The following is a 16,012-nucleotide window of genomic DNA, read 5'->3' on the forward strand; positions in this document are numbered from 1 at the left end:
TGATTCTGATGATCGACACCTCTTACCTCTCTCCATTTCTATCTTTATCTTCCGGTTCATAATCAATTGTCCTGAGATGACAAAATATTACATTTTTAACCTAACATTTAATTACTTTTTAATTTTCTTAATGATTGTTATTAATTTTTTTAATGGCTCTTTTATGATCATATTCTTATTGCCCTTAACCTAGCTCTGATACTACTCTTGTGACGACCCAGCCTAGGAGCTTGAAATTATCAAGGCGAAACTAATAGTCTGATGGAGAAAATCTATCTAACAGTTTCATTTCATCACAAAAATAAAAATTCAAAGCACAAAACAGTCATTTTGATTATAAAATTTAAAGTTACAACCATTTCTTACCGATTTTTAAATATTTAGAACTAGCAGAAAATAAAAGCTAGCTTATTATATCTATCAGCTTGCGCTTCATGGCGTCTGTACACGGACTCCCTAAGGTTCATCTAATTTACAACTAGTTTTCTTGTAAAAAATGTTAGCAACTAAAGTTTAAGTTAAACTACCGAGTTGACAAATATTTCTAAATTATGATAATTTTCATTTTAAATTATTTTTATAAAAGTATGTTAAAAGTAAAAGTTGTGCAGTAAAATAGAACAGTAAAGAAAATAATTTTATTTCTTTTCATTTATTTAATTGCACTTTTCATAACTGAGAGTCACCGTCTAAAAATATACTTTTAAAAAAAAATATTTGTTCTATCATTTCCAACTCACTATAGAAAAAGAAAATCATTTTCATTTTCATTTCAATTTCGTGCATGGGTACATTGCATTCTCTGACTAGTACCATCCAGGGGTGACTCCTATATGCGTGCATATATCTTATTTTATTCATTTTTTTATCTTATATTTAACATTTAAAAGGAAATATGGACTTTTATAATTTAAAAATAAAAGCCAGAAAACAGTAAAAGCATACGTAAATAAACAGAATTATTGTAAAATAAAACATATTACCCACCTCAACAGTGTCATTTGCTATCATTTCCCTCGGGTCAATCTAGTACTTAGGTGCAAATAAAATAAAAACATATTGCACACCTCAACAATGTCATGTCCATATATCATATTATATTCATTTTCTTATCTTGCATTTAAGATTTAAAAAGAAATATGGAATTTTGCAGTTTAAAAATAAAAATTGAGAAACAGTAAAAACATAAGTAAATAAACAGAATTATTATAAAATAAAGACATATTATACACCTCAACGGTATCTCCTGCTATCATTTTCCTCGGGTCAATCTTGTCCTTAGGTGCACATATAATTACAATTTAAAAGTAATTAGTTTTTTCTTCAGATTAATCTTCTCTCATATTAATTCTAGATTTTATATGCTTATTTTCTTTGTTTTTTATTTCATTAGCTATTTATTTACTTATATTAACGCGCGGACGCGCGCCCCCCCCCCATATATATATATATAATTAAAAAAACCCCAGGGTTGATATATTAAAGAGAAAAGATACATATAGGTTGTATGGGTGAACCTCAAAATAGGTACCCAACCCACACGGAACAACACACACAAAAAAGTTAAAAAGGGATACATATAAAAATGAAAAAAAACCCAAAACCACCAGGGTGCAGAAAAAGTGAGGGTCATCCCATTATAGTATTGTCTCTGGCTCTAGTTCTCGGAAGGGATCCAACTAACAGAGTAGTAAGGTGCGTATCATTACCCGAAGTAACCAAATTATCATCCATAAAACTCCTGAGCTCAAGTAGATCTTCATTCTTCTTCTTCCTCCTAGAAGTGTAAACCTGTCATTCCTCATCTGAAGAATCAGTCTGATGAGGTGGTAGAGCTGAAGCAGAAGGATTACCAACCGTAGTACCCACAACAAGTTCTATAAGTTTGAGTTGTCTCTACACCGGATACTTCCTGAAGAAGGGGAGCTGCGAGGTTCTCCTGAATATTACCTTCGTAGGTAATATTCCATAAGTATTGTTTTCTATGGGGTTTGAAGGTGCCATCATCACATCACTCGCAGTAATAGTATAGTAACAGCAATGTCATTGGGGGTTCTTCAGGGGTAACAGACACCTCTTGTCTGGTAGTATCCTTCCTAGGTGGAACTAAAATGTCCAGAGCAGCGGAGTTAGACCCATCCTTATTCACTTGAACTTTAGATTTCAAATTTAGATGAAACTTGTCGTGGCATTTATCAAGGACATGCCCAAACATCTTACAGTGGGTACAATATGTAGGTTTGTGTTTCATGACGATTTGTTGCCAACATCCATTATGGGTTCTGCCCGGTCAAACTTCAATAACATCAATTAAAGTAATATCCATTTTCATAAGTATTCTGACCACAGAAGGTCTGGTTAGATTAAAAGTAGGTAGATCTAGCTTCAAAGGGTCCCCAGGATGACCCAAATAGAGTAGAAAATCTGATGGTGAAAAAAATGCAGTATTTTCATAAGTATTCTGGCCACAGAAGGTCTGGTTAGATTAAACATTTTCATAAGTATTCTGACCACAGAAGGTCTGGTTAGATTAAAAGTAGGTAGATCTAGCTTCAAAGGGTCCCCAGGATGACCCAAATAGAGTAGAAAATCTGATGGTGAAAAAAATGCAGCTTTAGACCAAGTAGACTAAGCATACCGATACAGTGGGAGTTTCATGATTTGGGTCAAAATTAGGAAACCAATTGAGTAACTTCATTGATTTGCCTGCGATATTAAGATATTTCTGGGAGAAAATCCATGTGTAGTCTTCAGTCAATGTTAGTTGAATCAACTCCCGTCTGTGAGTCTCACTTTCCACTTGTCTACTAGTTTAAGATCATCAACTCTCTTTCTGATAACTTCCATAGGTGGGTGCCCCCACTGAAATTTTTCAATAAGAGCAAACTTGAATTTTTCGGTCGGAGTAGAAATTTCTGAGTCAGAGAAAAAGATTGTTGTTTTTCCACCTTTCCTACTTCCCTTCTTAACAAAAGGGCAATCATCTGTACCATCGCGACAATCCTTATAGCATGAGGGAAATAACACTGCGGACTCCACCTGAGGGTTACCTACCACGTGAGCAAAGGTGGTCTTTGCCGGTTCAGCCATAGAAGAAGGAAATGACATCATATCAAGGAGATGTGTCGGCGTTCACCTGCAGCGTGTTCCTGACAAGCAGAAGACTGTTGTTGTCGGGCCGGAGAGAAAACACGGTAGCAGACGCAAAACAGAAGAAAACAACTGTTGTTGTGGGGCCGGAAGGAGAAGCGCGGGCGCAAACGCAAATAGAAGAGAAGCGTCGAAATAGAAGGAATGAAACTGTACGCAGAAGCGAACTCGCACGCCGATGGAGACCGAGCCAATCTGCGACCGACGATGCAGACGCAGACCGAAACTCCTCCTTTTCCTATCTTAGGTAAGGCACAAAAGCTCTCCCCTTCTCCTTTTATTCGCTCAGGTAGGCCGTTTGAGCCTTCCAGATACTCAAATGAGCTTCCCCTTGCTCGCGACACTCGATAAAGCCCTCTCGAGCCCTCTAGGTACCCAATCAAGCTTCTTCTTCTTCCTCCTCTTTTCATCAGGTGTTCACGGCACTTGACAGAGCCGTTCGAGCTCTCTTTCCTTTAGTTCAACCTCGAGCAGTGGAGGGAAATGACCAGGTAAACCGATTGCCTCCTCTACCTCCTCCATCTTCTTCCTCTACTGCTTCTTCTTCTTCCTCTTCAATTTCTTCTTTCTTATTCCTTTTCTTCCTTTTTTTCTCTCGTTTTTCTTCTGGCTTTCTCTCTCGCTCTCTCTGGCTTCCCACTGCCCCCCTCTCTCGCTTGGTTCAAATGATAGGAGATGAGGAAAAATCCTTGGCTTAATGCTCCCATGAGTGGTGCCGGTTTCGCTCGACCAACGGTTGTGTCGTTACCAACAAAGTTTCTTTTTTTTTGTTTTCATGTTCTGTTGATTAATTTAATTTTTTTTTATATTTGTTTATTATTGCAGGGTTGGCTTGAAACCTGTTTGCTAACCGCAGGGTATAATGCAAAATTTAATATTGAAATAAATTATAATTTGCTTCAGTTTACTTAGTCTACAAACTGGAGAGGACCCAAAACTGTAATTCTTACATATTATACTATTAAAAGCAATCAAGTATATTAGCATTATGAAAAAACAAAATTTTAAATTTATGATGTTTAAAAAGATGTTTTACTATGATTTCAAAATTAAGTTTCCATGCAACTAAAGCCATCAAATAAATAATAATAATAATAATAATAAATAATGCATTTGACTGTTAGTAACTTGATTTATTGCTTGGTTCATCTTGTGTTTTGATCGATAGTAAACGAACCAAGAAAGAGCTAGGATTTTCCATTTTGTTAGTAAACTGAGACCATTCATCTTCAGCTTAATATCTAACGAACCAAGCTAAATAAGATTCCAGTTTGTTTGTTTTTTTAGAATCATGTAGGCCCTTGTTGGTTCCACAGTTTGTCCCATTTAACATGCAGAACAAGAATATAACATAGTTAAGGTACTACTAAGCAATGGTAGGTAGATTTAATACTAAACCTTTTTATTTTCTTTTTTTTTTGCTAAACAGGTTACCAGCAAAACATTTGTTGAGGACATTGGATTTAAGGTTACAGTGACGCTTGACGATGCATTTCAAGTCCTGCAAATATGGAGAAATTCTCAAGCTCCTTCGGCCTGGTAGTTGCAGTGAATCTGAATCTTTGTGCTCATCTCTGAAATTATGTACAGTTGTTTCCATGCATCAGCATTATCATGTTCCCTTCTTTTGGATGAGATCAGCTCCATTCTCATTTACCATTGAATGCTACTCAATTTCTGTTGTTTCACTCCTGTTTTTGATAATCTATCTCTCAGTTTTTTTTTTTTCTTATGCAAATGCTTTTCATTGCCCCAATGCATAGAGAAGAATTATTTCTTAGTACATTTTTTTTGTATCTGAAACTAGATTGACACATAATTTACACAAGAAAATTGGCAAAATGGTCCCCTCACTCTTTGCAAGAGGAAATTTTAGTCTCAGAGTCTATAAAAGTGTCAATTTAGTTCCTAAAATTTTTTTGGCGGGGACTAAAATAATCTTCTCTAGAATTTTTTAATGGGGACTAAAGTAATCCTCCCTAGGGACTATTTCAACCCATTTTGAAAGAGTATGTGGACAAATTTGGCACTTTAATAAACTCTAAAACTAAAATGAACTTGTGTTAGTCGGGGGCAATTTTGACGCTTTAATATACGCATTATGTTGAGCATCTAGTTAATAGCATCATAATTTGTTCAAATCTGCCAACTTTTTAGAAGATGATTGTGCTTTTCTATGCAGATGATCCATTTTCTTGTCAACATTACCTTTTGTGCTTTCTTAACATTTCATCATATATTTAAAAAAAATACTAATTCATATCTTTGTTTTTCTGTTCAGCATATCTCAAATGTCTAAATTTTACACCTTTATTTGGGATGAACTTATTAAATCAGAGGGGAAAATTATCGCAGAAGTCAAGAAAAATATCATCATATTCATTCCTTTGGTGCCTAACTCAGATTTTATGTCTGTTGCATCTGGTAACTTTATGCTGCCAAACCAATTATATTGGCAAGATCCAACTGGCTGTATGGATCGAATAAGAGAAGCAAGCAATTCAGATAATTTAAAAAACGAGAATGATTGTTTTCAATGTATTACTCTTGACATTGTATACCCGGAGCTTCATGATTTTTTGGTAGCTGATTGCGGCGTGCTCGAGTGTCCACCATTTTCTCATTATCATGACATAATGCTTCATTTGTCGAAGATATCTTTGCCTTCAGATGTTGCTCTATTAGTAAGTACTAATGTTATAATGCCAGTCATGTTTTATTCTTTTGTTATTTAGTCGGAATTAGAGCTGATCATAGCTTGAGCTTGAGCTTGAATTTGATTATTTAATTGGTGCTCAAGCTTGAGCTTAATTCTGCTAGTATAGATCGGCCCCCCACGTGCTGGCTCATATATCTTGAAGGGAGAAAATGATTTTCATTCAAGCAACCGCTGTAATAAAATGACAAAAAGAATGAGCAATTCAAGGTGAAATAATAAGAAATTACTTGTTATGAGAAACTACAATATAGTTTTTAAACATATTTGATAATTTATACTAAAGTTCCTGAATTTTAATATTCAACTATTTTTTATTAATAAAATTTAAATTGGCTCTCACGAGCTAATGAGTTGAGTCAGGGCTGGCTCATAAGTCAGTTTGGCTTATTCAGACCCTGGAGCTACTATTTTGCAGTCTTATATTGTTGTGATGAAACGGGGATGTTGGTCTTACGGCGCATCCTTTTTGTTTTCAGGTTTTCAAAGTATTCTTGAAATTTAGTGATGATTGGAACTCTGGACTAGTCAGAAACGAAGATATACTTCAGTTGAAAGATGACCTGCTCAAATCAGAATTCACAGTGCTACCAACAGTGCAAGACAAATGGGTTTCTCTTCATCCACGTTTTGGCCTAACATGTTGGTCTGATGATGAGAAACTATTAGATGAATATGTTCATCTCAACAACGTTAATTTTTTATATTTTGGTAAACTTACTGAGGTTGAAAAGGAAATGCTTTGTGTGAAGGTGGCTCCTTTCTTGAAGATGATAGGCCTTCCCTTGCTAGCGGAGGTATATTCTTGTATTATACCTTAGAAATTCGTATTCCTAATTATTTTATTTTTGGCAAATATAGTATTTTGACATGCTCTAACAATCAGGTTATAAATCGTGAAGCTATATTCTATGGCATTTCTGATTCAACAGAAGAGACTTCCTTAGTCAACTGGATCCTCCCTTATGTGCAACGCTATCTCTATAAGTCGCATTCTGACATATACTGTGACCTCAAGGAATCTGGCTTCCATAAACTAACACAGCTAGATGTTGTAGTTGTTGAAAAGTTATTTTACAGGAATATTCTTCAGGGGAACTCCAGCACAAGTCAAAAACGATATGAATGCAAATCTCTTCTGCAGGTATTTATTATGTTTTTTTTTTGTGGAACATATCTACCACATTTGCCTTTTCTTTTATTTTTTTTTTAATTGGAGCATTGTTTTATGATATTTTATCATAAAACAAGTTAGAGATGAATAAAGAAAAAACACAAAGCGGGGCCCTCTCAGGGTGTTTCACTTTTAGACGCGTTGAGCACTGTTATTAGATGTCTGAGCTGAAAGTGATTAAGCCTAGCTAGACCTAGTGGGGTCTATCTGAGGATCAATCATTTTTAGAATCATAGCCAAAACTATGAAGAATGATTTGGTTAGATTTGGAACGGCTTTTCCTGAAGATCAACTCATTTTTCAAATCTTTTTTTAAACTCTGAATAAAATCATGGCCAGGTTTCAAACTCTCGATCCAAAAATTTCACCTTGATCGAAACCTTCAAAGGAAATAACTAGCATGCCGCCATAGAGAAACCCCAAAGGAATATTCAAGGGCTTATCAAGAAAGATATGCTGCAAGAAATCTTCCAAAATGGAGGCGCACTAATTTTGAAAAAAGGCAACCCGAGGAAGTTACAACAATGATAATGAAAATATTATTCACCAAGAAGTATCAAAGCTGAGAGACAATGTCGCGTCAGTTCAACGTTGAGTATATAAGGAGAGAGTGACTTTAGAGTGAAGGTTAATCCATCGGATTTTGATGTTTGTATATATTCAAACGAGTTTATTGAGCACCTCCAAATAATGGACAAGTCTTTGAGTACAAGGCATTCTACTTGACAAAAGGTGAAATTAGTTATTATTAAGTTAAAGAAAAGTGTTTATCTATTGTAGAAGAATTTGAAACGCCCGTGCCAGCGTGAGAAAAAAAATAAAATGAGGAATTGACATAATTTTATTTTAAAGATAAGCTACATGATCAGGTTTGGTGTGACATCGCGACTTTAAATGCGCATAATATTCTATTGGACTGACCATATCAGTATATATCATAGGCGTACACTTAGTGATAGCCACAAAAATACTTTCTTATTTACCGAGAACAAAAAGAGTATTTTACTTTTTACTTTAAAAGGGTTTATAGTGATGAATGCTCAGAAAGAGATTATAGATATAGTGCTTATATTTGTATATGTTATAAGAGAGATGACAATTGGACTTGCCTTAATGTTGCTAGAGGGCAATGAGATGGAGGTATTGGTACTTAAGATAGTATGGCCTTTATTGGAGGAGTTTTAGGATGTTTTGATTGACAGTCTACCACCTGGATTATCTTTTTGTGATTCAACATGCTATAGATTTCATCTCAAAATCACTGCTCTCCAATCGACAGCCTAGTAGATTTGACCAACAAAATATGAGAAACTATAGTAGCAGGTCAAGGATTTGATGGTCAGAGGGCGTGTTGTGTCACCTTAATTGTGCCCATGGATGATGGATCATGACAAGTGCATTGATAGTAGGGCAGTGAAGAAGATCATCATTAAGAATTGGTTCCCCATCTGGAGATTGGATCACTTGTCATATCAATTCCATGGAGCCCGCATTTTTTCAAAGATAGATTTGCACAGTGGATACCACCAAATTCAAATGAGGCCTGAGGATAAGTGGAAGATCGCTTTCAAGATGTGAGAAAATTGTATGAGTGGACAGTCTTACCTTTTGGCATACTCAACGCACTTAGCACTTTATGAGGCTAATGAATCAAATTTTTTTAGAATTTATTGAAAATTTTTGGTTATATATTTTGACGATATTCTTACAAACAACCTTTTAGAGGATGAGCAAAACAACACTTACAACTAGTTTTTGGGCTCTTTTAAAAGAGCAATTATATGGTCATTTTAAGAATTGTTATTTTCTTACCCCACAAACATGCTTCCTTAGGTATATTATTTCATTGATTGCACCCTATTATGATGGATGCTATTTTTAATTGGCCTTGGCCACAATCATTCACTTAAGTAAGCAATTGTATGAATTGACTTCTTTTACCCTAGATTTATAAGAAATTTCAATTTTATAGTGGCGCCCTTTCTCAGATCAGATAAGTTCACTTGGTCAGATGAAGCAAAGTCTAGTTTTGATACTCTGAAACAGCAGGTTATTGAAGCTCCTGTCCTAGCTAAAATAAGATTTTGTAGACAAAGAAACGTGCATGCTCATATATAATTGTACATGTCTACACATAAGTTACAACGTACTAGAATCGTATAGAATATATAAAAGAAAAGGCATGTAGTCCAGGGAATTATGACTATTGTATAAAACATGTATTTCATCCATTCATGTATAGTCATAAGCATGTTCATAATAATCATCAATTTTATCATAGCAATGTCATGTGTAATTGTATAAGTTTTAACTATATTCATGTCATGTCATATCATTGGGTCGTCATCCAGTCCGAATGCTACATTAATTATTGATAAAAGTTGGTCCCCCTAACATAGCAATTATCAATAATCCTTTTGACACCAACGGTTTCCAACGTTCCGTAACCGTCTGATCCCAACTGTTCTCGAAGTTTTATCATTGTCTGAATACCAGGAGTTGGGAATCTCATTGTCTCTATCATTCGTGCTTGTAATTATTTATGTGATAACTTACCTATAACATCACATGTGGCATTTCATAACATAATTCTTGTAATGAGAATTCATCATAGATATTTCTTATATCAAATGCATGAATTTTAACAAATGAATATCTAGAGGCAATGATTTCATAAATATATTCATCATATTCATAGCATGGTAAAGTCACATGTATTGTAATGAGCAATCAATTTATATTCATTTAGTCAATGCGGATAATTCAAATGTAGAAAATTCTAAATACGGCAGTATCAAATATGGAATCACATGAAAACCTATAGAATTATTTTTCTTAAGTTAGCACATGATTATTTCATCTGAATTAACTGAACAGCTCTACAACTAGTTTTCTCGGCTCACTGCGATCTCGCCTCCTAGTGTAGACAACCTGAGATTCATAAATATCTTAGTATTTTATGAAATCTTGGCTTATATTTTGATTTAACCTAAAACATAACTCATTTACAAATTCTTATCCCAAGCAGGCTTCTCTGCATAATCAACCATTCTCCGATACTATTTATTATTCTTCTCTCTTCTTTTTATTCCCTTAATCCTCCCTTTTCTTCGTTTATTTTGTGCTAATAGCCCTTAAGGAAGCCCACAAACTGATGTTGTCGCTTTCGACGCAAGTTCATCTCCTACTACTAGATGAAATGTGCACCGATTCGTGGCATACGTCAAAATGAAAACGTAAGGAAGAAAAAGAATATCTGGAATAGCATGAAAGATGGTTTCCTACTTATTGATTTTATCCGGGAGCTTTAAATTATCGTCTGTGACATTATGCAAGTCATACGTCCCACTTTGTTTGCGACCTGTGCTGCAGTTAGGGATCCTTTAGCCGAGCAAAAGGAAAATGGGAGTGGGAAAAATGCAATGGAAATGTAGCATTTATTGTGATCTCCATCGTTTGAACCATCTCATAGCTAAGAATCGCTTGAAATGGGCTTCAGTGAATGAGATTAAGGAGAATACTTTGGATTAATTAAAGTTACTTGAACTTACAACTTCCTAATTTTATCTCTCATTTTTTCAAATTTTATATGTTACATTAAATGCAAGTCACACGTCCCGCTTTGAATCACGTGAAATTGATCGATTTGACGTGTGGAATTTTATGAACTTGATTCGGTTAAAGTTTGAAGGATGTTAAATTTGGGGTATATTTTACAAATGCCAAAAACTTTACCTGGTTCTGAAATTTTGGGAATGCAGAACTAGAGTTATAAATGAGTTGAGTCATGCTTCAGTCATCTAGGACTTGGGCTTTAGCTAATTAATTAATCAAAATCCAGCTCAAGCTTGAGTTTAAGGGTCTGTTTGGGGCAGCTGTTGATTATTTATAAACTGTTGATGAGCAGATTATTCTGATAATCGGATAATCTGCAGATTATCAGAATAAGCTGGTTTACTGTTTGTGACAGCTTATTTAAAATAGATTATTGGTACTTATGCTTTATAAATGACATTCCTGCCCCTGTCTGGTAAAACTGTTTGGGGCTGCTTATTCAAAATAACTTATTGGTAGTACAGAAGCATATAGTGCAGAAACATAAAATCATCACAGATCAGTTTGAAAAGATGACAAACAGTTCTCACACTTTCGTGAGTATTAGAAAAAATAAAAAAAGACAGACAAGTACGAGTACAAGAACATTGTCGAAATTGCCTATAACATTACATTGAAGAAGGGGGTTTAGGGGGATAATTGTTTAAATTAAAAATATTTTTAATAAACAAAAAGGTAATAACAGTTTTACCTCTAATTTCTCGGCCCACCATTCATCTGGAGCATCAATTGTCCGTTTGATGGGATCCCAGCCCAAGCCCGTGGATCCACGTTTCAGCTCCTTCCAAATTTTTTACTCCTTCAATTGATCCCATTTATTTTTAAACTTCAGTCTGTCATAATCTCTTCCAGTCAGTTCTTTAAACATTTTAGTTATATTTTGTCAACCTTCCTTGTTGAAATAGGTGGTTGGCCTATTCTCGATTTCAATCTTGGCGATACAGAGATTGCAGAAAATATTTATAACTTTTTTATCCCACATCGCTGACGGATCACCTTCATTTGTCTTAGTCATGGTGAAATTATATGAAGAATTAAATATGCATAAAGAAATTCATACTGTAAATCTACAGCACAAGCAAAATTTTTAGACTGAACCAACAAGAGATGAAAGGCATAGACATCTTTCATAAAAAAAAAACCTACATCCACAAAGAGATGAAAGATGTCTATGCCTTCATAAAAGAAAAATGAACCAACAAAATGAAAGAGACCTACATCCACCAAATGAACCAACAAAATGATCCTACATCCACAAAATGAACCTAAATCCATAAGAGATGAAATGCATAAACATCTGTCATAAAAATAAAACTTCATAAAAAGATAAATTTCTAAAATGAACAAACAACAGTGTCCAAATTTGCTCATAAAAAAATAAAAAAATATTTACACAAAGGAATTATGTGGTTCGGTCAAAGACCTACATCCACAGTAAGGCATCAAACATGTTTTATTATGCAATTGTGTAAGGTTACATAGCTATGATTCTCAATGGAGAACACTACAACTGAAGTACATGTGTAACAAATAAGCAATAGACATTTTTCATATACTGACTGACTGGTATTGAAAGACATCTAACTGAAATACAGGTGTGACAATAAAGCAATACACATCTTATATTTAATATGCACCTTCTCATACATGTCGTGGAATCCAATTCCAACCGAAGCAACTGTTGAATTAATATATATTTTCATCAGCATAAAAGACCAATGCAAATCGAAGCTCTAAAGACCGATACAACTCGTAGGTCTAAAATATAAGCAAGTGTATTTTCTCTCTACCCTCAGCATCAAAGGAAGCTAGAAAACCCCATAAATATATACCAACCCGATGCTCTCAAACCCAAGCAGAAATAATTCATCAACACAAATGAAAGTGAGATAATTCATGCACTAAAGAACAACATTCAAAGAATTGCGGGTTTTGTACGTAAATGCCCGATGATATATTTTTTAACTAAAGAGCAGAGTATCAAAAGTGTATAGCATTCCATAAATAGCTTGTATTTCATCTCAACACCAAAGCCATAGACATAGCTTGCATTTCATCTCCACGGCAAATAAATTCCCAATTATACAACTGAGCAACATTCAAAGAAAAGCCCCATGATATATTCTCTAACTGGAATGTATCTAAATGCATTGCAAATAAATTCCCAAAAAAAGCCCCCATTATTTTCTAACATTAAATAGTATTTGCATTGCAAATGAAGTGGCAAGTATTGTTTCTTCTCCACAAATAACAAGAATTCAAAATATTTTCACGAACACCAATCCCACCAATAGATCCCAAGCATTCCAAAATTCCAATTTTCCAATTCCAACATTTCAAACCATGAAGGTTTAACATAGAAACAGAAAGAAGAAATTTTCCAAATTACCCCATCACCAACCAGCTGAAACCTATATATAAGAGTATACCCGAATTCATACGAATAGAAATACTCACAGAACAATATAACAGGTGCAGTGGAACACAGATCCAATGCATTCAAGGGATTTGCTCATCTGTCATTCTCGCAATATTACCAAAAAAAAAAATCGAAAGTGCACTGGGAACACAGATCCAATGCATTCAATGCATTCTCAAATAATTCAGCAAAGACATCCTCAAGAAAACCCTAAACCATTAATCGAATCTTGCAAAAAAAAAATAGAAAGACAATCGAATCGATGTTCGCAAGGAGAAGATCGAGCCATAAAAACAACCAGAAAACAACCAACCAGAAAACATAGCAGCACATAGATCTCACCAGAGGAACGAGTGAAAATCGATGTTTGCGAGGGAGAAGATCGGGGAGGGCGAGGGAGATCACCCAATGGCACGGGAGGAATTCGAGCCCTAAACGTCAGTTGCGAACGTCGAACGCAGGGGCAGCCCCCCGATCAACTCTTAGCATAAAAAAAATAACGCGTGTCGCGACGTTTATGAAACGTCTGCTGAACGCTTTATCCAAACAGCATGGCGGCGTTCTCAAATCGCCGCGCCGCCGCACCAAAATAAGCTGCCCCAAACGAGCTCTAAGTCTATGAGTTCGAACCGACTTGTTTATTATAAAATAGATAAAATAAGATTTGTTTAAGCTAACTTTAAAATAAAATAGCATAGAAAATAAACAGTTAGAAGATAAATAATAAGAAATACTATGCAACCACTTGATATAAAATGTAAAATATTTTCTTAAAATATTTTCAATAATTTAATTATAAAATGCTAAATTTTAGTATATTTGGATTATATTCTATATTAATTTTTTTTTTAAATGAGTGGACAACAAACTAATTAGTCAAATTGGGGTTGGCTTGAACATGGCTTGTTAGCTTATTGACTCAACTTATGAGGCATTTATCGAGTTGAACCTGAGCTGGCTCACATGTTTGCTTGGCTCAGTTACACCCCTCCTTGGAACCCTTTCCAGGGTGTAGGGGATCATATAAACAAACTGTTTTCTTCAGTTTTATTCACATATGATGTCAATGCACGCTTTCATCTCTCATGCACAAATTGAACTGTTTATCATTTTAATTGAGGAATCATCATTGCAGGTCAATAGACTGTACACAACGCCAAATGCGGATACTCATTCCATGTTCTTGGAGCTCTCTCGTTTCTTCTTCAATGGAACTCCTAATTTACACATGGCCAACTTTCTTCACATCATTACGAAGGAGCTAAACTCCACTGAGGAGCAAATTGAATCCTTCATCCTTAACAATCTAAACGTGCCGAAGCTTCCCGAGGGAGAACCCATCTGGTCACTCGTGGAATCGCCCAACCTTAGTTCAGAGGAGATGCCGTCAACGCTCCATGCTTTTCCTGTAGTGAAGCTTCGACGCTTGAAGCCAAACAGAACATCTGCCAAATTGAACTGGCCACCTGCTGCCAATACGAATACTACATCCTCCTCAGACTCTATATCCGAACCACACATCTCGAGGATTCCGAAGGCAAAACCAGGCATAACGATATCTGCAGAAGAGAGTCATATTCGCTCTGGAGGCGAAGCAACCGGTGATTTTAGAGACGACCTGCTCGAAATGCCACCGGCTTCCACCATTGCTGATCTCTCTTCTAGTTCTGCCACAAAGGAGGCAGAAATCTTACTCACATCAGCTACTGAGTTGCATGATCAAACAAACTTATTTGAATTCACTGAAACTGATAAGCTCTTCCTGGAACCTCCTGAAGAGAACCAATCTTATAAAACTGGTAGGCTGGGAGAACTGGTAGCTTATCAATACTTCAGCGAGAAGCTTGGTGAGAAATTTGTGAAGTGGGTCAATGAGGAATCAGAGATGGGACTTCCTTATGATTTAATTATTGACGAGGAACAGAAGACGCGATTTGTCGAGGTTAAGGCCACCACTTCTGCAACCAAGGATTGGTTCGCTATATCGACAAAGGAGTGGCGTTGTGCGTCGGAGAAGGGCGAATCATACAGCATTGCTTGGGTCATTTTGTCAGGCCAAGATGAAGCTCAGGTTCATGTTTTGAATAACCCATTTAAGCTTTGCCAGCAAAAACTACTGCAGCTGGTTCTACTATTGCCAACAGATTTATGAGAGCCTTATCATTTCCTCTATTTTTTTTTTAAATTCTAAATGTTATGTCATATAATAGGTCTGGAATTCATGTTTTTTTTTTTTCTTTTTTCCTTTTTGTGCTCACATAGATAAATATATCCCTCTGTTAATAGAGAAATTTTTGGTGGTCTTCACTGTAGTAGTAGTTTGAACTGATGTGTTGTAATTAGGAATTACTACATAGGATTGGAATGAACTGAAATTTTATGAGGCGTTTGGATGGTGCTGCAAACTTTGTTAAATACGTTTGCAGAGAGTGTTGCAGATGGTGTGGTTTTGCGTGGGAGTATATGATTCTTGATTCAAAATGTACATGTAATTTAAGAGGATCTGTGCCATGAAAAAAAATTGGATCAACGAGTCTCAAGTCTTGATTATATTTTAAGATTATTATATGTTGGAAAATTTACATACATGCCACATAATTTTTATGTATTTACATGCCTAACACAAACTTCAATTTATATATGGATATATATATATATATATATGTCACTAAAAACATATTTTCACTTTTTAGTGATTTAAATAGTGATACTTGCATCTTCTTTTAATCTTCTTTGGTTGTGATTAGGGCTATTAAAATAGTTCATTGTTTGCGAACACTTCATGTTCGGCTCGCTGAGCAAATGAGTTGTACAAGAACAGTAGTATTTTTTTAACGAGCAAAACATGAACCTAGCCTTGGCTTGCTTAAGCTCGGCTTTGTTTACACCTTTAATGGCAACCATCGCAAGCAGGCAGCGGCGGAAAGTGAATATTTTA

The 16,012-nt window shown here is 35.4% G+C and overlaps 1 protein-coding gene across 1 annotated transcript in view; it reads left to right on the forward strand.

Moving 5' to 3' along the window:
* The window catches only part of LOC110020982, a gene marked incomplete at its 5' end in the record, with an annotated part of 30,544 nt that extends 14,952 nt beyond the window's left edge, over positions 1 to 15,592 (forward strand). The window contains 5 exon segments of the mRNA XM_020719290.1: positions 4,580 to 4,689; positions 5,432 to 5,834; positions 6,346 to 6,663; positions 6,753 to 7,010; positions 14,210 to 15,592. Of these exon segments, the coding sequence (XP_020574949.1) occupies positions 4,580 to 4,689; positions 5,432 to 5,834; positions 6,346 to 6,663; positions 6,753 to 7,010; positions 14,210 to 15,226 (2,106 nt within the window).
* Between the last annotated feature and the right edge of the window lie 420 nt (positions 15,593 to 16,012).

This window comes from Phalaenopsis equestris, unplaced genomic scaffold (genome assembly GCF_001263595.1).
Source record: "Phalaenopsis equestris unplaced genomic scaffold, ASM126359v1 Scaffold000114, whole genome shotgun sequence".
Taxonomy (NCBI): domain Eukaryota; kingdom Viridiplantae; phylum Streptophyta; class Magnoliopsida; order Asparagales; family Orchidaceae; genus Phalaenopsis; species Phalaenopsis equestris.